The sequence below is a fragment of the Falco rusticolus genome, chromosome 6 (genome assembly GCF_015220075.1).
Source record: "Falco rusticolus isolate bFalRus1 chromosome 6, bFalRus1.pri, whole genome shotgun sequence".
Lineage (NCBI taxonomy): Eukaryota > Metazoa > Chordata > Aves > Falconiformes > Falconidae > Falco > Falco rusticolus.
The window spans coordinates 41,392,109-41,417,965 of record NC_051192.1 but is presented as its reverse complement, the minus strand read 5'-3'; the positions used below and the strand labels follow the sequence as shown (position 1 = coordinate 41,417,965).

General features: G+C 40.4%; 1 protein-coding gene across 2 annotated transcripts in view; it reads right to left on the bottom strand.

Annotated features, from left to right (window-relative positions):
• Positions 1 to 1,336: 1,336 nt before the first annotated feature.
• Positions 1,337 to 25,857, bottom strand: part of PHACTR2 (phosphatase and actin regulator 2) — a 141,506-nt gene continuing 116,985 nt past the window's right edge. For both annotated transcript variants that reach the window (XM_037391755.1, XM_037391756.1), the window contains 7 exons: positions 24,985 to 25,184; positions 22,846 to 23,002; positions 20,504 to 20,559; positions 14,161 to 14,222; positions 12,976 to 13,113; positions 10,676 to 10,752; positions 1,337 to 6,955 (listed from right to left, as the gene is read on the bottom strand). In XM_037391755.1, coding sequence (XP_037247652.1) covers positions 6,940 to 6,955; positions 10,676 to 10,752; positions 12,976 to 13,113; positions 14,161 to 14,222; positions 20,504 to 20,559; positions 22,846 to 23,002; positions 24,985 to 25,184 — 706 coding nt within the window. In that variant the 3' untranslated portion in view covers positions 1,337 to 6,939. The remainder of the gene's footprint in view (positions 6,956 to 10,675; positions 10,753 to 12,975; positions 13,114 to 14,160; positions 14,223 to 20,503; positions 20,560 to 22,845; positions 23,003 to 24,984; positions 25,185 to 25,857) is intronic.

The following is a 25,857-nucleotide window of genomic DNA, read 5'->3' as shown; positions in this document are numbered from 1 at the left end:
AGTACTGTACAACTAGGCAGCACACATTTTTTTGCTTGTTAAACAAAACCCACCATAAATGAAGCATAATATATGTACTGTATAAAAAAGATAGTACATATTCTATTTTTCAAATGACAATATTGGAATATATTTCCGTGTGTGTGTGTGTAGGTATATACTACAGTACAGATAAAATCCAAAGAAACAGCTATCATTAATCTGTAACAGTTCCCGTTATTTACATTCACAGATATCAATACACCTGCGTAAAATGCGGTATCAGATCAGCCACTTCTTTATAGTTACTGTATTCAATCACACTAAGTCAAGCTGCCAAAATACAAGAAAATGCATTCATTTTATAACTGTTATGTAAAATACAGACTGTGTAAGCTGAAGTTATCAGTATTGATTCTCCACAGCCTCACATCTTTTGAATGTCATTAAACATGTGGAAAATATATTTTAAAATACCAGCAATTCTAAGCTGATAATGTTTCAGGTACATTTTTTATAGTTATCAGTAACTATCGATCATGATGGGCAGTGGAGAACCAAGTTTTGAATTTTGTTTGCCTCATTTTACTTGTGAATAGGAACATCTAGTGAAATTCAAGCAAGTTGCTTTGAGAATAATTTGTTTCTATTTTTAATCAAATTAATAGAAACTATTATAAAGCCGAAGAACTGGCCCAGTGCCTGTCAGTAGGTGACACTCTCCATTACGTGCTTAAGTCCAATGAGTTCACATGAAAATTTCATTTCAGGTGGTTGTGGCCTGCTTTTAGTATATTCAGCACCTAAGAACCTGGCTAAGAACCCTCCTAAGACTCTGCTGGAGCTTAACCACCTGCACTGGTGGGGCTGGGTTATCAAGCCCTCCTTACTGGAGTCATCTCTCGGAGGTGTCCTTGCAGACTTTAATGGAAGAGATATGCACGCAAGGATTCTTGCTACTGAATAGTACCTTGTGCTAGCGTACTGCAGCTCTGCCTGAGAAATACATGTCCTTGAACACCCACTGTTTAAGGTACTGGTCTACAAAGCATGGCATACTCATATTGCCATGATGCTGTCTGAGCAATTGTTCTGTAAAACACTGGGAAGGAACAAAAACTTCCTAGCTTCTGAGTGTACAGCAATGTGGTCTGCAGTGTTCTTGCACAAATCTCCTAGATTTGAAGTTTGGTTGTAAATGGAATGCTGTTTCTCTTTCAGGGAAAAAAAAAATAATCTGAAGAGGCAATTAGCATGCACCATCTCCATACCCTTCCCACCCCTACTCATACAGTTAGATGCCCATTCAAACAAGCCATTGATATCTTTTTGTTTCAAATCACACCAGCTACAATAATCATCCAAAACACAGTATTTCTTTAATTCCAAAATTTATACAAGTTTACAAATCAATATACCACCACACAAAGTAGTGAAAGGAAGAGAAGGCATGTTCAGCAACGTTTTACTATATTATAACAATGTTCAAATATGGTTAAATTTGACATAGTATTGCAAGACTTTTTTAATGTAAAGAATTAATGATTAAACAAGGAGATACAGAGAACGCCATTACTGTCTTTGTTCCTATCCGGTGCAATATTTAGCTTCTAGAAAATGATGAAATATTGGTGAGATTCTGCATCTAGTTCATATGAGCTCTGTTGCCATTAAAATCCTGAAACAAGATGGAACACTGACAAAGTGAAACAAGACCTTATTGATTATTAAAATCAATAAATAGAAACCTGCCGAACCATTATGATGAAAGATGTTATTTTATTCCATTTCTCCCGTTCTCTATATAGATAACACTTGCATAAGTTTTTCTTCTTTTTTTTTCAAACATCTGTTAAATAGAAGCTTTAAGCTTTCTGGGGAATTTAATTTTCTTTCAATTTGATCCTCCAAATATTTTAAATCAACCTAATAAAAACTTCCAGAATTGCTTCTTTTTGTTCATCAAAAGCTAGGTTCCCGCAATGAGCATTGCACTAAGCTTTGTACAATAATAATAAAGGTAGCAACAATGATGGAGCTAAACATGGGAGCTCCTAAAGGCAGGAGGCAAGTTTATTCTGTTATTCACCCTGAGTATATCTTTATTGTAGTTTACAGCACTGGCACAGGTCATAACTCCTTGAGGTATGAATAAAAACTGATGATGTGAAAGCATTAAAAGACGCAGTTCTGGCATACCTGACAATTCAATGCGAATGTAGGCTTTTAGCTGACAATTCAATGCGAATGTAGGCTTTTAGCTTGGTTTACTTTATCATTAAAGCGTTGATGGGCATTAAGACATGGGCTGATCATCTAGTCTCTACTTCGGATCACCCAGGCCCGTCCTTCTGGTGCAGTCTGCCGTACCCGTGGTGACAGTGTGGCTCTCCCTGCCCTGGCTCCGACCCGCTGCCAGCTGCAGCCGATGAGGGGGTTTCAGTTGCTTCTCAGGCTGCCAGACTAGATAGACGTCTTTAGTCTGTGCTGGCTGGATCTTCCTCCCATCTTATGGCAATACAGAATTGTGGCTCAGACTATATTTATACTCAGGTTAAGTGACAGCTATTTCCACACAAATTCTCTGATGTAACTGTAGTGTTACTAGTCTCAGATCTGGGGTTGAAGCATCTCCACTGGAAACAAAGCACTAATCTCACCTGGAAGGAGGGGTCTAATTTCTGTCATGTCAGGGACATTTTCATCCCCTTGTTTTACAGCTTTCATTTGGTTTTCAAGGAAAAAAAACCTACAAAACCAACAAAAAAAAAGGTGGTCCTCCGATATGGTTTTTACATGTCAACACTGAAGCTCTGGTGCTTCTCCAAGAGCTGCTCAGTGTGGCCGAAGCAGAAGGTAGGGCTGCCCCACACTGCCCCACATCAGTGGCTGGTTAAGTTCACCACAGCAAGGGACACACACAACTCTAGGTAAAAGCTAAACCCAGCAAATAAATACAATTTTGTAGACCTACAAATGCCTGCGAAAACTTTCAGTGATTATGAAGACACTACTCCTGGTATTTAGCTTAAATAATTGTTAGCATTTAGCTTAAAATGTGTGGGTTTTTTTACTTGTTGAGTCAACACATATATCACAATTTGAGGAAATTCAGATAAGACTACTTTTGATTTGAAACAACTGATTTCAGTTATAAGGACAAATACATATTAATGGAAAGAAGAGAGACAAGAGACATTCCAGAACCATTTCAATTTATGTATAGAAATTCGGATTTGATTAAGCATCGATTCTTCTGCACCCACAGTGACATGCTGTGATCTGTGATCCTACTGATAAACGTGACATATGAGGTCATTTCAGACACCACTACTTCAAGATACTAATTTTCTGTTTGTATGGATGTAGACATCTGAGTTCGTATCTGACTCTCTGGAACATAGGTATGTGTGTAAGGTTTGTTGTATGTTGTGGATGACATTAAAATTATTTGTCCAACTTGATAAAAATTAACACACCGATCCCTTTTAGATGAGCCGGACTGTACTATGCATTGCTTGGGAAGTTTTTTTTTATCTGTCTTTTAAAAATATTTTTATTTTTTTCCTCAAGAATTACTCAGGAGTTTCTCAGGACTTACCCTGATTTTCCCCTTCTAACAGGCATGCAGCACCATAGGCAGTTAGGTACACGATGTATTATTCCCAACAGGCTGTTGTAGCAAGTTGAAGACATTTGAAACCATCGATACAGAGGACTCGGAGACAGAGCAGCAACCAACTTCAAGCAGCTCAATAAGGTAAAGCAAACTTGCTTCGTTGCACACAGTGACATACCAAAATCCTGTTATTTTTTATGGCATGGATAACACTTCACAGCTGTCATTTTTCTGCCAGTTGATATTTAGAATATAAAAACAGTATATAAAATTCTAAATCTGTGTGTAGGTGCAATACATAATGGATAGTTTTATAGTTCTAATTCTGCAAGTATACTACACTTCTACTTAAGCTGCAACAAAGGCAACTCTTTTGTCCAGTTCCATAAATCTGGTTAAGTAGTTTGCTGAATTGTGGGCCAAAGAATGCATCTGATTAGCTATAATCAAAATAAGAAGTTACATAAGGATTTAAAGATTAGCTCAGTACCTCTGTCCAGGCTAGCATTCTGCCTCTAGCAATGTCTTGTAGTGAATACTTAAAAAACCACCCCCAAACCCAGGAGGAAGATAGGGAAAGCCTAAGTGATGCCTCACATCTTATTGCAAAATGCAGTTTGAGGAAGTCTGAGACAGAAGTTCTATCTTCATCTTTGTGTTTTAACTCTTAAAACAAGAGATGGCACATGTCTTTCTATCCATGCTCCAGGCCTAGTATAGAGGAATGTCTCTTTGCAAAGTCAATTCATTCACTTCATCCTAAGAGTTTAACAAGTTTTAGGTTGCTCGTGCAACCTGTATGTGCCCTGGCAGGTCAGTGGAGCTACTGTCTTGCATAAAGTTTATACAGTCTAGCCTTACCTTTGTCCAAGTTATTCTGTGTGTGCAACAGCTACCTTTCTGCCTTCGGTATCTTGGCTGCTTTCGAATGTTTCAAAATGTTTAAGGCAACACTGAGGTCTCTTTAATTGCTCCACTTGTTTCCTTTGAAGTGAAATACCATGTTATATACTTCAAAGTCAACATAGTAGACCTTTATAGGATTTTGGACACACATTTCTAAATTTTGCAACAAGAGCAAAAAAAAAAAAAGTTTAAGCAGGAGAACTATTTATGAAGTGCTAGTATAAGTTTTAAGTTTACTCTTCAAATTCTAAAAATAAAAATTAGGATTCTAGCAGAATTGCTGACAAACCTTAACTCTAATGGCCTGATCATTCCTGTATGATTTAGTGCCAAAGAATACATTTTCACTGCTTCCTTGATGTCAAAGCAGTGTTTCTATATTTATAAAATGATGGGCCCCACAGAAGCTAAACTGTTTTCTGTAAATGGAATCCTAATGGCTCTTATTGATTCCATTAAAAAAGGAAGGTGCTGCTTCCTTTTCTTTGCTACAAGCATGTAGACGGCTATTTTATTTAGTTATTGATATTCTGGAGTCTGTACATCACTACATTTTTACTAAAATGTAAGGGAGCCTAAGAGTCATATAAATCTATCTTTTTTAAAAAAAGGTTTGTCAATCTCTTTAAAAGTAATAGAGTGCCAGCTGTTGGAACACACTCTTCTGTTACTAGAAGTGCTCTTTACTAAAATAATCCACCCCATTTATGCAAACCTGGTCCTGTTGTAAATATCAGTAAAGAGGGAGATCTAATTTTAGCCACCAAATTGCCTTCCTGCCTTTAGGCTGTCATCTAAAACAACAACCTTCAATTTTATAAACCAAAAATATTCCACAAGAATCTATTGCAGGTTCTGAGGTAAAAATCACATCTACACAGACCTTTTATTGCCTGAAAGAGAAATACTTACACTTCATAATTAGAAACTAAACAGGGCACATAAAAGACAAAAATAAATTGTAATATATACACACATTAGAAAGGATAAATAGCAAATATACTGTAATACTGCATTAAATGTATGCATATGTGAATTTCAGACCTCCCCTCCCCCCCAAAGTTGTGTACATTAATTCAAAGGATAAATAAGTGCTAATATAAGACAGAGAATTTCTTAGTGTAAACAATGCCACAGGCTTTTTAATAGGCCTTTGGGCCAACTTAGAAAAACCATGTATTGCCTTTCACACTCCATACCACTTAATTTTAATAGTACTGTATTCACATGTACAATTTTAAGGTTGTATAAAAAATTATGACTCTAAGAAGCATTCTTCACACTCAACAAAAACAGGCTGCAGGCACTCTTAAGGATTTTCCATTCACTTTTAGAGGACCACTGGGTGAAGTCATACTGATTCATCTGGGAGTTCTTCCTGAAAGCAGTGCAAGAGTGCTTAAACATAAAAAGTCACATCAGTAATCACTGCTCAAGCCTACTAGTAGAGACTTTTGTTCCTAATTTCAATTCTGATTTTGGATTCATATAGCATGATGTCAAAATTGTCACCACTGCCTGCCATAGGTCAGAAAGATAATGATCCCTCTGGTTTGAATGGCAAGTGACAGACAGCAAGGAGTGTTTATAAACATGAAGCATTTCTTTGTGTTCATAGTGTCACATTATTTGTCCTTCAAATCCTGTATGTATTTCTGAGGATCCAGAGTATGTCAACATTAAAAACCAAAAATATATGACTTGTTCTGTATGAATCTTCAGTGTATTTTCTTGAAGCATGCTCATCAGCATTTTAAAAAAGACAGCTGAGTTATACTAGGACTAATTTCTGGCAACTGTATTTACTGGCACTAGAGAAAATTACAGTTCTTCACTAAAGTACTGATGACATGAGGACTTGTGGCTTGCTGTCTTTCTAAGACAGGCTGCGGCCACTAAAAAAAAAATATACATGCACAGCTGCTCACACTCTGAAGTTTTTATGAAAAAATAATTCCTCCCACTGGCCAAGTGCATCATTAAGCAGTCCCATCTGTTCCACTTTTCTCTGTGGACTGACAAGCGAAATCTCTCTTCCCCCACGCTCTCAGTCCTTTTCACACTCCCCCCTCCCAGTCACCCTCAGTCACAACCCTGTGAAGTCTGATGAGTTCCTAGTAACAGGCTCTCAAGCGATTGTCTTCAGCACTTCCTGACTTGTGGAGCTCTGACGAAGAAGTCCACTGACTCGTCTGTGTGGGCTAGCCACAGAACCGTGGTCTGTCTTAGCACTGACAAACACTTCATGTGGATTCTCCTCCCAGACAAATCATTTGTCCATTGATAAAGATGAGAGCCACATCCTTCATTAACCTCAGGGTAAGCTGTAGCACACACTCATACTCAGCCAAGTTCCAGTGCAATCGCAGGTCTTCAGGACGCAATGATTTCCCCAAAGAAAATTATTACATGAAATATGGGATGTGGTCAAACAGTTAGGGACGATGAAACCTGAAATGATAAATCATTAGAAAACTTAGAACTACATTATTTCAACTGACCATGACACGGATCTGCATCTTGCCTTTACAGGTGTTTACTTTTGTTGCCTGAACACAATTACTCCTGATTTTCATGGGATTAGAAATTAATTATTCCTGATTTCATGGGATTAGAGTCAGCCCTATTATCCCCCCTTGTCCATCCCTCTCTACTAGACAACCAAAGAGGGCTAATGCTGAGCCTCAGGCACAGGTGTATGTCTGCCGGCCCGTACCATTACCTGTACGGTGGTCCCTGGCACAGTTTTGCTCGGATCAGCCAGCGCTCTTCCAGATACTACCTGGGCATGGCTGGGATTAGCACAGGCCAACAGGCAGACTGGGTATAGGTGGATGCCACCCTGTTTTAGGGTGGAGGGAAGAGGTTAACTGTATGAACTCAAGCTGTGCCAAGACTGTGGGCCTCAGGGCTGCAGAAAGTCTCCATTCTGTTTTGTTTGCCAATATAGATTTAGCCACAATTATGTCTACTATTTGGAGACACTGTCAGTAAATCAGAAAAGTTTTCCTAAGCCATACAACTTAAACTTCCAGGTTTTAATCCTTGTGCAAAATAAGGCTAACAAAAATTTGGATTTTTTTTAAGCGATAAATTTTATAGCACTGCAGATGCTTCCTTCCTATCAACAGCAGCCAGCTGTGGCACATGAAGACCCAAACACACCTCACTTTTTCAGACTTTTAGGTAGGGCATGTACATCACTCCAGATTTCCTGTATGATGGATAGAGAGGTGGGTTGCTCTAAAGGGTGTCACCAACCTTTTCTAGAGCATGTTAGAAGCTTACAGCAACTGAAATTCTAACTCAGCTTAAATGTAATGAACCCAAGCAAAAGGCTAAGAAGGGCACCAGTATCAGGTGCTCAACGTATCTATCACCAGCCTTCTACACCTCTGTTTAAACAGCTTTAAAAATATATCTATCCATGAAGCAGTAAAGGATGCATGACTTTGAAGAAGTATAGGTAACGATGTACCTAACACAGTAGATTGACCTAAGTTTTTGACACATTCTCTCTTCACAGAATTTGACACAGTTCCAGAGAAGAGAAAACAAGCCACACACTACCCTGTAATGTGGAACTGTACAATTCCTGGATGCATTTCTCAAATAAAGATGTACAAAAAAGCTGACAGTCACAAGTATGCAGCTCATCTGCTAAGTGAAGGTACAGTGCATTGCAAAAAAGACACAGGGGTTTTGTATTTGTGTACAACAAAAATATATTGGACTATATACAGTGTTTCCATTAGAAGCGTTTTATAAACATCTATTAATATCCTCTTCCCAAACTTTTATTTATTTCTGTATTTTGAGAAACTCAGGTTTCTTGGATTCTGTTATGAAATAACAGAAGGAATCAGTCTAAATTACCAAGAGTATTAAAACAGTTCAGCTGACAGTCATGACAGTAAGTGATGAACAATGAAAACTAGGGTTTTCTTCCCAAGTTGAATATAAAATTTTAACAATTCAAAGATATTGTAAATACTGATTATAATATTAAAGCGTCTTATACTGAATATGTAATAGCATAAGAAACTATATGCTATATGCTGGTTTTGTTTAATAAGCAGCGTTCTCATCTCATTCTATCACAGAACTTCACAAATAAGCCTTTGTTAACCAGCTGCCAATGCAAGTGCCTTTTGTTTTGTATTATCTCAGTGATTTCCTTGAAAAAAATTAAAAGATGAGTAATTTGTGCTCTGGCTAGAGACTTCTGTCTACGTTTTTCTTAAAACAAATCACTTTTGTTGTATTAATCCAAAGGCAGTGGTGAACAACATTTTTAATGACAGGTCCCAGAGGAAATGGAATCTCTTTATTTTCAAGACTGCAATTGACTTAAAACATCTGCATACAATTCTGCTCTTAATTAGCTTTTTCTAGTGGTACTCTGCTGACTTCTGTACAGTGGCTCCATTAACATGACCAGTGAAAATAAAAAATTGTGAAGAAGGAACAGAGAGGGCCTGATTTACCTCAAGTTGAAATTCTTCCATGACCCGATAGAATCACTGCCTATATTTATAATGATTTGGCTGTGCCTATTTTTTGCTTTTTTTTCCAGGGCCCTCCTCAAAAAAAAAAATACATTCACTTTTTAACTGGTTTCTCACTGCACTGGATCCCTGAGATTTTTGGTTCAGCTTTCAAGAGTCCAATTGTAATTGGTCTCAATGGTTTTCAATTCTTGTGGAAAAAAAAAATCCAATTCTTTTTGTATGACTCATGCCTATCTGTACCTATGCTTCTATATTACAGTGCAACTCCAAAACATGTAACAATGTAAGCAGGGGGCTGCACTCCCATCTCTCTCAGCACACAGCCAGGTTTCTACTCCTGCTCATTCTCCTTCCCTCCCTTGGGATGCCCATTTTTTTAAAGTAGTATTTTTATATATTCTGAAGAAGATACACAACCTGCTACCTGAAGACAAAATGACACCAGAAGCCAAATGAAAATATACATATCTGTGTTTGAAAAAGACATTTTCTAACAGTCAGAATGCGACACTAGATTAAAACCCTACCTCCCTGGCTCACCTCCTGGCTTACGTTTGCTGTCTATGAAACTGGCTTGATTATTTGAAGATTAGTTTATTCATGTTATATCTACACTGAAATAACTTTACAGTATTAGAAAAAAATAATCCGTGTTTTGGTGAGAAAAACCACACTGAAGTTGTAAAATAAGCAATGAACTAGGAAGATGCCAGAAATCACCAAACACCCATCTGCCACTGTGAATCTTCCTTGTGACACTCTCTTTAATTAGAGGATTCACACTCGGTTGGGTCTTGAGTTTCATTGAAACAAAAGCAGGAAAAGGAAGGGACCCAGTCTTGGTCAGTTGGTTTTATTTGACTTAACTCTGTGTGGAAGTGAAGACAATAATACTAGGTATGCAATGTCAGCTGATCCTAACAGCAAGTTTTGCTTACTGGTGGCAATTTTCAGCCTTTGTAACTTCAAAAAATAGGAACAGGTGCTATAGGGCTGGCAGAAAGTGCCTCCTTCCTGCTAGGAATAACTCCCGTATTTGAAATCTTGCTAAAAAATGTTGGACGATTCAGAGCTCTTTAAATAATAATGCTTCAGACAACATCTTGGTGTTATCCAAAGCGGAGAACAAAACAAATCCAATTAACACATCAGAATAAGCAAAAAGGGAATATTAGAATCTGTCTTGGTCCCCAGAAACTGCTGCCAGCAGCCTAGGTGACCATTAGGAAGCTCTGGCGAGCTTTTCTGAAGTTCAGCACATCATCTAGTTTTCATTTACCAAACACATCCACAAAGATGTATACGAACAAGGGAGTACTGCTAGAGAAGGACATCCCTTTTTTTGTGCTTGAGGACTGCTAACTTCACCTGTGAGAAATGCTGAGTCCTTTCAAATGATTATTTTTGGATTTCCCAAATATCTTTTTCCCCATGTAGCAGATGATCCACTGCAGTCACCTTCACTGGTGTATCAACCTGCCAGCTTCAGGGATGGCACCAGCAGCACTGGGAATCCCAACAGAATCAGTGGTGGGATTCAAGGGGCCTCATGGTAGGAACCTATGCAAGTCATGACACAACTGCAGGGGACTTGCAGAGAGGAATAGTGTCTCTGTCACACGCACCTCTCCAACTTAAGCAAGAAGAGGGATTCACCCACCTGGTAAATTGCCGACTTTCCTCATGTACTTCCATTTCTGTGCTTTTAAATTCATTCAGCTCTTTCCGTATTGCTGCCTAATAAACAATAATGATACACGCAACCATAAGAAAAAGGAATCTTAAGGGAAGTAGAGTCTGAGAGGAACCTGGCCCTACACTTGCAGGTTCCCTTACAGTCCCCATTTTTCAGTCTCCTTTACTGTAATCCACAGCTCTCACACATTTCTGATCATCAGCACCAATGACTTTTTTCAGTTACTGCTATTTGGAGCAGTAATACACTACAGAGAAACTCAAAGCATCAAACACCAACAATAAACAAAGAAACACCAAATCTACTGCAATGGGTGAACCAACACCCCCCACCAAAATGTGGCACTTGCTGCAGGCAAAAATGGGCAAGGTACTGGGTTACCTCAACAGTCACCTGGCGAGAATCCAGCCAGGAGGGGATTGTATCCCCAGGCACAGCCCCTGCGGGAGTCATGCAGCAGGGGCCTTGTATCTCCACACCGGAGACAAGACTTCAGGAATGCAGGATGAACAGCACTTTTTAAAGTGGAATTAGTCACTTGGTTTGATTAGTTTTATGTAAAATGACCTGAAATATTTGGACATTTCAGGCTTATGTTTTCAGTCGGCAGATAGTAAAGAACAGCAGAATTTCAGTGCCCTTTGTAAATGCCTTGTTGCTTGTCTTTGAAGAGTGATAAGCAATTTACTACATCAAGTAATAAACACAATTTCTGAAATATTCTAATATATACTACAAGGGCTTTTGTTTCTATACCATATGCTTTCCTACCTCCACTGTGAAATGAAGTGACAGTTTATTCTTACTCTGTTCTTTCACCATTTTAAATAAAAGTACTATTATTTCATTAATCCCTGAAGAAATCTCATCTGGTGCACCTGCCTTTCAACGCAGAACAGACAAGCAGCATGATAAAATTACAGCATCACCAGACTGTGGTCTCATAAATGAGAACTTTCATTTTAAGCAGGGGATGGTTCTGTTCAGCTGCAGCAGCATGCTCATGTGAGGCAGCTAGGAAAGAGACAGCTATTTCTGAGCACCAAATCAGCAGCAGACACCAGACCTCCAGCCCTGTAATACAGTTACAGTACAATTTCCTGCTCCCACTGGAATTAGAAAAATGACTTCCCTGGGAAAAAAGGGCAAGGGAGTTTCCAAGCAACCTGGTGTCTGCCTTTCTGCTGAGCCCAACAAACATGGTGCTCACAGGACCAGCCTTGGGCACCTGTTCATTACAAAATGAATTGAGATGAAAAACTGCTACCCTAAATAGGTAGGAAACTCCACTATTTTTTCTAGCGCAGTTTACCCTGGCTGGAGCTAGGTGAAAGTGAAGGTGCTGGGTGCTCTACCCTCCCACAGAGTACGTGAGGACTAGAACCAACATCTACGAACACTTCTGACTACATTTTTAATGCCTCCACCTTGACTTGAGATTCTCCTTTGTCAGGTGAGCTGGCATTAATATTAAAATAGAAGCTGAAATAAAATCAGTTCTTCACAGGTGTTAGCTAAAAGACAGGGGGTTCTTGCATATATCACTTTTCACACCAAGCACATCTCACAGAATTGCCCTAAAAGTTGGTTCAGACCCAGTGCTAAAAGGGCCAGCACTTTTTGATACATAAATCCTACCTACAGCTTTCCTTTTCTGAAGTGGCATAGGAGGGAAATGGAAGAGCATTTTATGGTAATCTTTGACCAATCTGTTTTTTAAAAAAGAATCACAGAATATTTATCTTTTGTAATTAGGCAGAGGACCTACAAACTGCAGCATGCTGGGGGCAACCTTCCCAAGAAGGTGTGCTGCACACACACGGTCAGCTCCTGCACTGACGGTTGTGGCCAAGGGCCCTCAGGAGGATGGAGCATCTGCTACACTTTTTCACTTGAATGAGTTGCAAAAGTAACTCTCGGTGGCAGTGACGCAGGCTTCTGCCTCAGAAACCTTGCCCGAATTCCACAGGTCATGGCTATCTTTGCTAACAGTGTGTACCTGGCTCAGCCAGGCTTAAAAATTTTTAAAATGCATGGAATTCGGGCCTGAACTGCTGTAATGGAGGTGGCATATATGCTCTTAATAGGCACCTGAGTGGGTTTCCTTAGCTGCAGGCAGTACATGCACAGTAGTACCACGACAATCTCACTGCCTCCAGCAGATGTCATTCATGATGCCGGCATCAAAGAGAATGAAAACCAGAGGAAAGCCCCCCGAAGTGACAGATACAAGCATTATCTTATCAACTACATTTGTCCCTTGCCTTGTCTGCGGGAGTTAACCTGGCCCAAGGCTTGTCAGCACGACGGTCATAATCTGGAGAATCCGTGACCTCCACATACTCATTAAATCGAAGGATTCTTCTTGCTTGAAGTTCAGCCACTGTAGGCCTCAGGCTGAGCTGTAAGTGGAAGGCAGAAAATAGTACGTTTAATAAGATGAAATAAAAGAAAATAAAAGCCGAGGGTATGATGTAATCTCAAGAGAACTTTAATGGTATTTCTAAATAGGGTCACATTCAGGTGTCTAAAAAAAGGCACCATCCTGGGAGCGCTGCATGGGAATGGGGAAGCAGCACAACCTAATTTCTTAAGTTATAAAAATAGTCTTTGTCGGGCAGGTCACAGAGAATCGTGACAGTTATCCCTGGAATATTAAATGTGACTTTGCAACTGTCACACCGTTTACCCCACCAGGCAGTAGGTCCATTTGCATTAACAACTACACAGTCTGCTGTGTTCAACTATAATACTGAAAATAAGCATGATTTGGAGGGCCTACCTAACTAAAAAAAGATATTTTTGAACATCTGGGGTCGTTATGATGTCAAACTGTTTCAGTCACCTCAAACAATATTCACTTCAATTAACTAAGGATGATCATATTAAGGAAACTGTATTTTTGCAGAGAAGGGCAGACTAGGGATATATAAGAAGACTCTCCCCATCCTCTCCCAGAACAAGATCCCAAAGTCAGGGCAGCAGATCCATAACAGCTTTATTTCCAAGGACAGTGAGCGCAGTCCCACCTGCAGCAGCCAAGACCACTGATGTGGCTGGAAGAACCGTGAAGGGATTTCTTAGGGCCCACAGCACTTTGCTGCCTTCTCCACTGCCCTAGGGAAGAGTGGATCTGCAGGAGTGGCTGCCCTTGAACATACATGACAGCAGTAGTCACACTCACAGAGGAAACGTGTCATTTCTCTCCCCTGCTTAAATGGACACACATTAAGCATGGCCGGACTCCATATGTTTTTCCTGATACAGGAAACTGGACGGAACGGAGTTTCCTCCAAGACAGACTTGGCTTGTACTGCTTTTTAAACAGATTTCTAATTTGGGGGCATGACTGATGGACCTTTGCAGTAACGTATATAAACTGATTTTTAGAATCTTACAAAAAGTAATCCTATGTACACAAATACACAACAGAAAAAACACATCATCACCTTTCTACTGAGTCTACGTTTAATTTCTCTTTTGGCTTCCTGTTCCTCTTCTTCATTCTTCTCTGTTTTCAGAAGAGATAAAAAGGAGTGAATATTTAAGTATTATAATTGCACATACTGTATTTCTCTTGGTTGAAAGCTTCAGGACTTCTAAATCCTGGCTCATGTTTCCTCATATTCCTGGGTGATAAAGCATGTGTTGCCTGCTTTTTGGATTTAGTGTGCTCTCATTTCTTTTCCCTGCCCTCATTTCCCCCAATTCTGTAAACATCTCAGGTCACCACTGCGGGTCAGGAACACAGCAAAGAGGTGTCTGTCAGTTCCTTTCTGTGCAACTGTAAACAAAAAATACCCTGAAAGAGCTGCCTAATGTTTCAGTTACTTGTTCTATCATTAAAATTACTGTTGCTTTTACTTCTAACATGGTACCTATTGACTCTAGAGTAAAAGTCTAGTTATTCACAAGGGTCAGGAAAAAAGTTTGCTCTGAGCATCTAAGTCAGTTGAGTGTCCTCTACTGCTACAGGACACAATGAATCGATGACAATTTATTTCACTGTCATTCATTAGTGCAAATTGGTTTTGTTACTTTAATTTTTTTTTTCTGATTTTCTGATGTCAGCATATGATTCAGCACTCAAGCTCTCTTGGCTAAGGGCCACCAGCTAGGCCAAATGAACGAGTACAAGCAGAAAATTACATGCATTCTTTGAATGTATTCAGGTGTGAGACTGAAATGTGCTTTTAACAAATTCCTGTGCTAACCAAACTTGATTTCTTGATTGCCAGTGAAAACCACACTTATGAAAGCATGCTCATATGGACTCAGCATTTTTTTTAATTGATGGACATTTTAAAGACTATTATCTGCCCTTTCAGTCCACCTCTGATGGCTATATGCAAAGTTAACTCTGTTGTGGCTGAAATATCCCACCTAGCGATACCCGTAAAATTCTGATGCTGTTTTATTCATGATTAGGGGTTATGGACTCCACATTGCAGTTCAAGGCTAACTATAAATTTAAAGGACTTAATCTGTCTATTGTGGATGCAGCCAACCTGTATAGATGAAAAGGCAGTTTTAAATCCTAGTGTAGTCCTGTTTGCCCTGTCTGCTGCGGCCAGCCTGCTGTGTCAGTACAGGCAACCTGGCTGCAGAGGAGTTTCTGTATCATGACTGACACACTGGAAGCAACACTATGATAGGACACCTTGTGGTACTTGCAGAATTCCTTTGCTAAGTCAAAGGCTCCCATGTAAGAAGAATATAAGGGAAAGCAGAAGAGGAACAAATTATCAGAAAGAAAAAGAAGAAAGTTACAGTAGGAGAAAGGCAATGCCAGCCCAAGACCTGCTCTGTGAGAAGAGTCCAACATCAATCCCAGGTTTCCATCAGCAAGATGCAATTGAACAGGCTTGCTGCAAGGATTAGGTTGCTCGTGTTGATGGTAATTTTACTGAGATACTGAAATGTGGATGTAATTTGTTGTTTATTAATAGCTTTTCTCTGAAATGCTGAAAAAATGGGTGGCCTTTTTCCATAGAGGAACTGTCAATTGACTAAAATTGAAGAAGGGAGAGTTAAAGACTAACCTACATTTTAAATTTTTTTATTAATCTATCAATAAACAAGTGGGTATATTTAAGGACTTAAGACTTTAAATGAGAACTCTTTTTATAACATCTTCACCTAACAAAACTGAAAGCTCTCTAGCTGTTTTAGGACAGGTAAATCATCTGTAGGCTTTTGTTTAAACATACTGTCTTTGCAATCAGTAGACAGAGTAACTGAGGTAATTAACACCAACTGTTAATTTGGGGTTCCATTCACCTGGGAATCATTTGACATAAAAAAATGTATCCCTTCATGAACTGAGTTGCTCAGGTCCCACCTCAGAAATTCTCCAGTAGCAGACACAGCAGAAAAAAATATGCAGCTGGATATACACATCACTGTAATGCCTCTTCCTTAATTTAGTTTGTAAAATACATTCTGCATTATTTGTATCTTGACATTTCTTAGCTATGTAAGCCACCGCTGTCTCCTAGGAAGCAGCAATAAGATGCCTTATGTAAGAAAGAGGGACTCACACTGCCTGATGCATACCTTAAGAAAAAGCTACCAACAGCATGGCCACCTGAGATACTGTTTTTCTGTATTTTGAGGGAGGATAAAATGAAAGAGTTGATCTGGACATTTAGGAAGGTTGAAGGTTAGCTGCCTATGCCAAACTGTGAAGCTACCTCCCTGTGAGTAGCAGAGGACTGCACAAAGGGATGCCTGAACATGGGAAACTACCTAGAAATGGGAGATGAGCAAGGCTGTCATAGCTGCTAGGCAGAGGATTCAGGCAGGTCCTGGAGCAGGCTGTTGAGGAAAGCTGGAAGCCCACCTTTTGGAGGACAACTCTGACAGGAGGCACCAGGAGCTCCCTTCGCTCCTGGACAAAGGACGAGGGAATTGACCCCATGGGGAACAGTCTTCTGCATGACAGGTCAGGGGGCACGACATGTTTTATACATTCAAGTAGGTTTACTTCTTAGGAATAGAACTCAAGAGCTAAAGGAAAGGGACTGAAATCTGGTGGCTGCTGCTAATATACTGAATCGGCTGTCTGGCACATGGCCCTCTGACTGCGGCACTGACTCGTACCTGCAGCACCTACCCTGTCTCCAGCCTGCCGGGCAGAGCGCTGCTTTAAACCCAGTGCTACAAAAACACTGCCCTGATACAAACTCCTACCAACAGTAAAACCTACAGTATATTTTTGGTCTTTTAAGGTAAAAAGTTTTGAAAGTTGCTGTAATGAGTTAAGAAGATGTGTGGTGCTAAAAATAATGGGTCTGGTGCTCCTGCTTCCTTCAGGTGTTGTGGAAAATTCCAGCCAGAGGGCCAAGTTTTGGCTACAGGTATGAACTGACTCACTTGCCCAAACAGGAACACATTAATGCATAGGAACACACTTCTGACTGCCTTCCACCTTAAAAGCAGATCTAATCTGTGTGATGTGGAGAAAGAAAATATAAACACAGCATTCCCAGCTGCAAGTCCCCTCCTGAAATGTCCTGCTGCTGTTGTACTGGAAAGGACCAGCCCAGCGAGCACCCTTTGCTTGCAGGAGTCTCCAGTTAGTTCCCAGCAAAACTATGGTTTCCCTCCTTCCCGGCCTGCAGCTCCTAGGAGGTCAGACTGGGTTTGACTCTTGACTGAAACAATTTTGTTTAGCCTCATTTATTATGGCCTTTGAGTTTAAACAACCCACCAGTCGAAGCTGAACAAGCAACTTTCCCAGAATCTATACATTATTGCTCCTGCAACTTCTGCCGCATTAAATCTGGTCACCTTCTGTTCTGTGGGATACTTGTTTCATAGCAGAAGGAGAAAAGAGAGAAATTGTTCTGCCTGAGGACTGCCCCATTCTTGACCAGAGAGTAGTCCTGGGGCATAAAACTGAACTTTCCATTGTGTCCCTATGGGATTAGCTATGTTTAGACTTCTCTGTGGGCTTGCTAGGGAAAGAGAAAGAAAAGACAAACAAAGTGCTTGCCTTTTGCAGTGCTCTGGAATGCACAAAGCGGTTTCTCTTTCCTAGTGTTACAAGCACAGATAACCATTAATATTCCTTAACTAGCATCAAGAGCTAAAATCCATCTTCTACAAAGCCAGTACTGGCAGGCATGCAGGTGCACAGCAAAAAAAGTTCACTGTCCCTTACAAATACAGGAAAAAAATACCGTTATCTTAATTCAAAATTCTTGGAGGAATAAAAAGTTTTTTTGCCATAATGCAATGCTATAGTACTAGTGGCTCAAAGACAGTACACAAGAAACCTGTCTTTATTAAAAACACAGGGTTTTATCTATTCCTTCAAGTGGACTCTTGAGTTATCGTAACTTTGTTTTAGTGTGTGAAGACTCAGAAGCTGGGATAGTTTTATCCAAATTGTTTTTATAGAAATCCGCCTGCAACATCTTGTGATCATACTCGGTCACAGGATTTTCAGTAACTGGTTTATCTGGAAATATTATCTAAACAAAACTTCTTGTAAGACAGATTTCCTTGCTAACTGGAAATACAGAAAAGGAAAAAACACAGACTTTTTCTGAACCTCTTAAAAGATTTGGGCTGAACTTAACTCTCAAGTAAACATTTAGACCTTTACCACTTAATGTATCCTCAAAGGCTGATAAATATTACTCAAAACAATACCTTCCCTTAGCTGCAGTTTACATCTGTGCAGTAATATAATCCCTTCTCCCCATCTACTACTTAAAAATAGGAGGAAGGAAGCTTTATGAAAGAAATCACAGCTTATTCACAAAAGCTGCCTACAACAACAAAGGCATTTAAGAGATGTAAACAATTTCAAATGATCCACAGGAAGGGAATGTAAAAATTTTGATAAATAATATGACTGCCTTAGAGCTGAGAGAGAACTTGCACCCTGAAAGGGCTCTGAGTCAGACTGTCACCACAAACCCTGGCTTGCTTTGGTTTGCTTTGGTTTTTACAGATCACTGTCACTGTGAAATATTTTATATCTCAGCGACGAGCAAAAAAGCAGTTTTGACCTCTCCATGTGCTCGCCAATGACTCTGATTTTTTTGTGATTTATAATGCTGCTTCCCAGCCTTGATATTTTGCTCTCCCTTGCTGCTTTAAGACAGCCCCTGGCAGCAGCAGGGGAGATGGCGGGAGGCATTGAGTGCAAAGCCTGGTACTTGTCCAAAAGCTTAAAGTAAACAACCTGAAACAGGAGGAGAAATCTACTAACTGCTTTCCAGTCTTGAGCTACTTATTGCAAAAACAGTGAATGGAATAAACAATGGCAAAAGGGATATTAAAGACATCACAGGTTCTCTGCTAGGTTAGTTATCTCAAGATGAGTGAGACAGAGAAGGTAGTAAGGAAGCCCAGATGGTGCTCCCAGCTCCGTGGCCATATCCTGGCCCACCAGAAATGTTCTGGAATTACCTTTCTCACATAGTCCAACATGAGTGGTTTGTCATACAAAAAAAGTTCGTATTTCAGATTTTATCTTTATTTATCTACACAATCTATAAATCCAGAAATTACAGTCTTAGAAAGTCTATTCACATTATGCGTTGGACAGGAATCCCCTGGCCCCTCTCCTGTGCACCATAATGCATGAACTGTAGCTTCCCTTGTCAGTGAGACATGGCACGATCTGCTTTTGAGAGCTTGGACAAGTAGGTTTTTATTAGCATGGATGGTTGCCTGAAAGCCAGCCGTTGCTGTGTCTCCCTGATTTGCTGGCCTGGGCAGATGACAGACTGACCAGTCTATGGCCTTTGTCATTGTAAATTCTCTTTTCTTTCCTTCTGTTAGGATGTAGTGCACCAGGGTTGTACAGATGAACTCCAACTTTTCTGAATGATTGATGGGAATAATAGCATTATACCTGCTCTTTCATCAATGTGGAAAGTTCTTATACTTTACAAAGAGATGAGTTTTTTTGATCTGTTGCTGTATGTAAAAGACTTGCATGTGCATTTTATTTATTTTTTCTACTTAAGCATCAGCTACCCTTGCAGAATTAACAGAAGGCTAGATGGAGCTGGGCATGGCAAATGTTACAGTATGTGTTTAGATAACATCCATATCATGGAAAGATTCATAAAGGATGATAAACAATGCCTGTTCTGAAATGTTTGCCAGCCTCAGAACAAAACCAACAGAAGTAAATGAGAGAATAGGTATAGAGGGTAAACATCCAATGTACTTCATTCCTTTGCCCCTGATTATTTGAGTCATAGACTGAAATTTTTCAGCAGGGATACTAAGGAAGGATTTAATCAACAGGGAGATAATCAGTGAGATTGTTTCGTGCAGTTTTCAGTACAGAAGACATTTATGTGAGAAGTGGATAGGAAGACCAGCATGCTGAAGTAGGCAGCACATACCTATTCATTTTCCCTGAACACTTCACCTTTCCTCTTTCTACTCCTTACAACCTCTGCCCTTTTATCCCACCTCTGCCTTCTTACTGATATTCCCTCCTCCTCCTCCTCCTCAGAAAAATTAGGCAGAAGTTCAGCCAGCCTAGAACTACTTCTTAGGGGTGCCTAAGTCAATCCTGCTCTTTGGGACCAGCTTCAAGAAGTGGGATTGTGACAAGCAAAATTCAGCATATTGCATATATGCAATTTTCACAGCTACTACTACAGGTTAGTATGTAAATCTATTCTCGACACATTATTTTCTATAATTTTTCCCCAGTTATGGATCTAACACTGGAGCAACAACAATAGGCTTCCTTACGAATCCAACATACGTTCACTTTCTAAGTAAATACTAGCTGAAACCTAATAAAATACTTACGCTTCAGGATATTTCTTTGCTCTAGCTCTTCAGTCGTAGGCCTCTGGCTAAGTCTCCTGTGAGAACAAAGGAAAAGTGACTGATTTGAAACCAGCTCCAAATAATACATTATTATTTGTAATATATAAATATATTTAAATATTATTTATTTTATATATAATTTATTATATATATAATTTATTATTATACATAAATATATATAATAAATATAATGTATTATTTGTAATACAGCTTAAAAGGTGTTTCTCATATAGCCGCGCTATTCTTCACCAGCAGAGGTATTCAACAACACAGGTACTTTCCAGTTATAACTGTGCATGTAACCTCAGTACCAAGTGGACATTTGTTTTAAAAGGTGTGCTACTGCCACTTGAACTCATAAATAACTAATACTTCCATAATATTACAGAAATTTTATGAACACATTTTTATTCCTTGTTTGCAGGTATAATTTTATGAAAGAATTCAGAAACCTTTTGTGTTTCCAGGCACCATCATTATGGTAACTTGTGCAATTATAAGATTATTCTCAGATATTCTGAATGCATATCCTATTCATTTTTTCTTAAGCAAACAACTACATAAGCTGGGTGTTCCTCGCTGATTTGTACATACAATGCAAATGGAAGCTTTAATTGGAACTTAATTTGATTTAGCTACCTATATATAGCAAACGCCATTAAAAACCCTGAAACAATGAAGACACTAATTTTCTGGTTTGTATAGTGGAGAACATGGTTGATGTTGTCTCTATTTTTATTAAACAATTCACTTGTTCACTTGAGAAATGGAGCAACAAAAATTTCAGCAGTAAAATTCATTTTGCAAATTTGTTAAAGATTGACGCCTCTCTGTACAGCGAACCTCACACAGTTCACTATGGATTATCTTCAGCCTCATGAAACCCGTCCAATTCGAACCAAGCTTGGGCTTTCAGATTCGGCGGGGAGGGCCAGCAGGTTTACCACAGGTGCCCAGCTCTGCTGTGGGAAGCCCCAGGCTGGGACCTGACCTGACCCCAACCGAGCTGTGAGAACAGGTTTCCCATCAGACCTCGATGCTGCCAAGTGCCAACCACCACAACAGGAATTTTTAAGGAACTGGCGTCCAACTTGGTTGTGATTTCAGGCACGAGCACAGCCCTGACATGCACGGACCTTGTCTTCTGCCCCCAAAGCAGAGCTGTGCAGGGAGCGTGCCAGCTTCCCGGCAGAGCCAGCAATGTCCCTGCGCAAGGAGCTCAGGGCAGGAACCGGAGCGGCTTCTGCAGTTCAAGCCCCTGAGGAAGAACCAACAAGCAGGATGTGATCACTGGAGCTTGGATTTGGTCAGGAAAGTGGTGATAACAACCACACCACTTTATTAGCAGAAGAAAAATGACCCCTGGGCCCTACACAATAGATGTGCCACTCTCACAGGTTAGAAGATGAAATAAACGACTTACAGCCAGCCACCCGGTTCACAGAGCAACTCGGCTCGTGTTCCCAGTGCTGATGCAGGGTGGCCGTACTCTGTACTGGAGCAGTACCAGCTGGACTACCCAACATAGGGGAATCTCCAACAAACACAGGACATTCTCCAAATCTGCCTGGACAACATTTCTGAGCACAAGAGAAACAAGGACAGGTCTGGGAAGATCCAGACATGTTGTAGTCTATTCAGAGACCATGCAAGCCAACATTAACATTTATGAGGATTTTTTTAAAAAAGCTTGTAAAAATACAAATTAAAATTAGTTTTTTTAATGCGATGTTCCCAAGTCCAGAAAGAGAAAGTAACACTTATGCCACAGCAGTTGAACAGCATGAGAAAGACATGCCTCAGAGCTGGGCACAGTAAACCACTAAACACTGGCCTACGAAGTCAGCCTCCCTCTGCTTCTTTTGCTGCAAACAGCACATGAATAATAAAGAAGTTAGCAGGAGGAGGATGGGGAGCTCCAGAAGGCATGAACATGCACAGGCATGCTCTGTGTGTCAGGAACTATTACTCTGTCTGAGATGGGTATATACAAGTGCAAGTCCTTGCTAATTAATTTGAGAAAAAACTTGAACCATGGCACTAATTATATGGAGTCACTCTTATCCTCTTCCTTTTTTTATTTTTTAAGAAAAACCAAACAACCCCAAACCCCAGAAGCTCTGATTTGTTTCTTGCAGAATCAAAATGCATTACTGACATTTTAAAAGTTTTGTGAGAAATAAAAATACTGATTTTCCAGACAGTTGTACCACAAAGATCCTGCACCACTTATTGAGCTGCATTGACAGGTGAACCCAGTGTTCTTGATTTTCTTCCTCCACCTCCGCCCAGTGAAACCACATTTACCCTGTGACTGGTACCTCACTAGCTTTGTTCCAATCTGATGTCTGATTTCCTGCCTCTCCTCTTCAGATGTACGCTGCAAGATGTTTTTGTCTTCTAATTCTTTCTTAGATGGTCTGTTGCCAAGTTTGATAGCAAGAGTATCCCTACGACGAATTTTACTTGCCAAAGAGCCTGAGGAAAGGAGGAGGAGGGTAGGTTTAGTTTATTCATGCTTAGGTTACCGATACAAACTGTCGAGTAAGAACTTTAATAGCTTCCCAAAAGCAGCCTTATTCCCACATCCAGGAGAGGAATTTTAATTAATATCAAAAGAAAAATAGTTTTAGCTCACTTCACAACAATAAAAAGCTGAAAGGCTTGGATGAAAAAGCTACCAGCCAAATTGATAAGAGTTTTACAAACACCACTTGTCATCTGCAAAGTGCTTGGATAAAAATGACAAATCTACACTTAAGTGCCTTTGAAGTCTGACACATTACACGGCGTTTTATATATCTACTTAGTATATTTAGCAACCTGCCGCTCTTTTTCTTCAGCCTTAAATGGTTTAGTCTCATTCTGTCATAATTTCCCTCATTCTTTCAATTTTTTTTTCAAGTAAGTACCACTCAGTTCTTGTATAGTGCTTTTCATCTTTTAAGTGATTTGTAAATTAAAACAAAAAATACAGGTCAGAAAAGTGCTCTGAGTGCTTGTAAAATAACCTGGGCAGCTACCCCCAGGCACTGAAGCAATCTGCTCATCCACAGAACAGACACAGTAGGGACAAAGGCCAAGCAATTCTGTCAGTGTTAGCTTCAGCCAGCTGTGGAAGGAAGGGTATTTTTCATTGCCTTCAGTCCTTCCCGTCTCTTGATATGCTGACAGAGGTGGCTACATACGTCCTAGGCTGGCAGATTTTCACCACATAAGGCAGTTTGGTTAGAACAAAGGCTCCCAGCTCACTTCTCATAAGAAACCGTTCTGCTGTCTGAACACATGAATTTTTGGTTGCTACCACTTTGGATTGTGTTCACACCAAATGCAGAACTGCAGATGACTTCAGCCTCTTTGAGCTATCCGGCACTTCACTTTCTGCTGCGCCAGCGGCCAAGGACAAAAAAACCCCAACACACTCATTTTCCCTCACCCCCCTTCACTACACAGCACTTTCACGTTCAGGCCTTCACTAAGCACAGCGAAGTGCCTCCTCCTGATCAGCTGCCAGCAAGGTCCCCAAGCCATGGTTCGATGGTCATTTTATTCTGACATAAGGTCACCCTGCAGGTGGCAGAGGCCGCGTTGCCCTCCCCTCCACCCCTGACGGCCTGATGGTGCCACCTCCTCTGCACCAGCAAAGCTGTGGCCTCTGCATGAGCTGGCTCGGGGGCCTGATTCTATTGCAAATCAGCTCAACAACGGGCACCGCTGCAAAAATAATCATGAGCGTTGACTTAAAGGAAGAATGAACAGTTGGGAGCAGGGATCAGGCAGAAGACAGGCAGGACAATCCCCTTCAGCAGCAGCAAGGGCTTCTACCAAATTAGGGTGATGATATAGTCATGACCCCAGATGAAATTTCAAAGCTATTAACTTATATGTAATCCACTGTGGTCTGCTGTGTCTGCTCAGATGCTCCAGTGCTTAAAACATCCTGATCAAAGAGGAACAAATGACTTTCAGTGAAGCTGCTGACTGATGGGCTTCCTCTGTCATCCACCACTGCCTGTTACTCACACAAGAAACTCTGGGATCTCTAGTGCAATTCAATGTGCTTTAAGGTACAGCTCCACGACATGGTGCTTTTTAAGGCACACTGGTGCTTTATGGGTAGAGCTTCATGACGTGGGTGAGCCAAATCAATGGCTTGCTGATACCCTACCATGGAGGCCTTGTTCCATCCTCATGTGCTTCTGAACTTGTTTCGCCCACCTCCACTCCCATCCATGCAATGCTTGATCTGCTCTCACCACTGCATAGGCCTCAGCAGGTTTCTGGTCATAATTGTCTGGGAGAAGTGGGACACTCATTTCTCAGCAGCGGTAAAACACTAAACCATGTAGAACCATCCCATGCAGCCGTACCTCTCCTTACTTCACACTGGCATGGCTCAGGCACACTCATGTAATGAAATGGGCAAAAGGTAGCCTGCAAGTTCTCTGTGGGATGCTTACTTTCAGCACTTGCATTATCGTCATCGTCATCATCATCGTCATCTGTGTACAGTATTGGCCCATCAGAGTCCGAGTCACTGCTGTGGCTCTCTCTGCTACTTTCACTCTCAGGAGGAGCCGCAGCATCAGAAGCCTCCTCCACCAGCTCAGAGTGTGCCTGGTCAGGTGCCTCTGCTTCTTGGTCTTCTTTGGCAGCCAAGCTGTTAATTCATAAGCAGACAGGGTGTCACATAAATGCAAGCAGCACGTAACACAAATGGCAGACAGGCTGTATAAGCAAGTATGAAAAGTTCAGTTCAGTTATTCAAACTGACTTCTCTCTTTCTAAAAAACTTACATATATATATATAAACCATATATAAAGTATACAGATATGTACACGTATCTGGTTTTATGCATGTCAGGAAAAAAAGGTGCAATCTGGAATGACATGCTGCAAAGCCTGTATAAAGAAAAACCCTAATTATTTTTAATTTCTTGTGGGATGGCACCAACAGTACATAAAAGCTACTAAGAAAAGAAAAACAGCTCATAGCATTGTGGGTGAGAGGAGTGGGTTGGAAAACGGATTGGAGTGCAAAGCTTCCTGTTCTGGAAGCCTAACTCTATTGTAAAAACAGTTTTACTGCCGAGTCCAAAAAGTTGATGCCCATTGGAAAGCAGCAGCAGATTGGCCTTTGCCTTGAGAAAATCTTTATATAAGGAAGGGTAGAGCAAGGGGAGGAGCAGCACAGGAGCATAATGCTGGCACAGCCACACCAGCAAGAGTTTAAAGGAAAATCTATAGGCCACTAACAGGTAGACAAAACCCTCCTGGGTTGTTACAAAAGATGCTGCTTCTCATGGCAGGGAAAAGACAGGTTAATAAGCCAG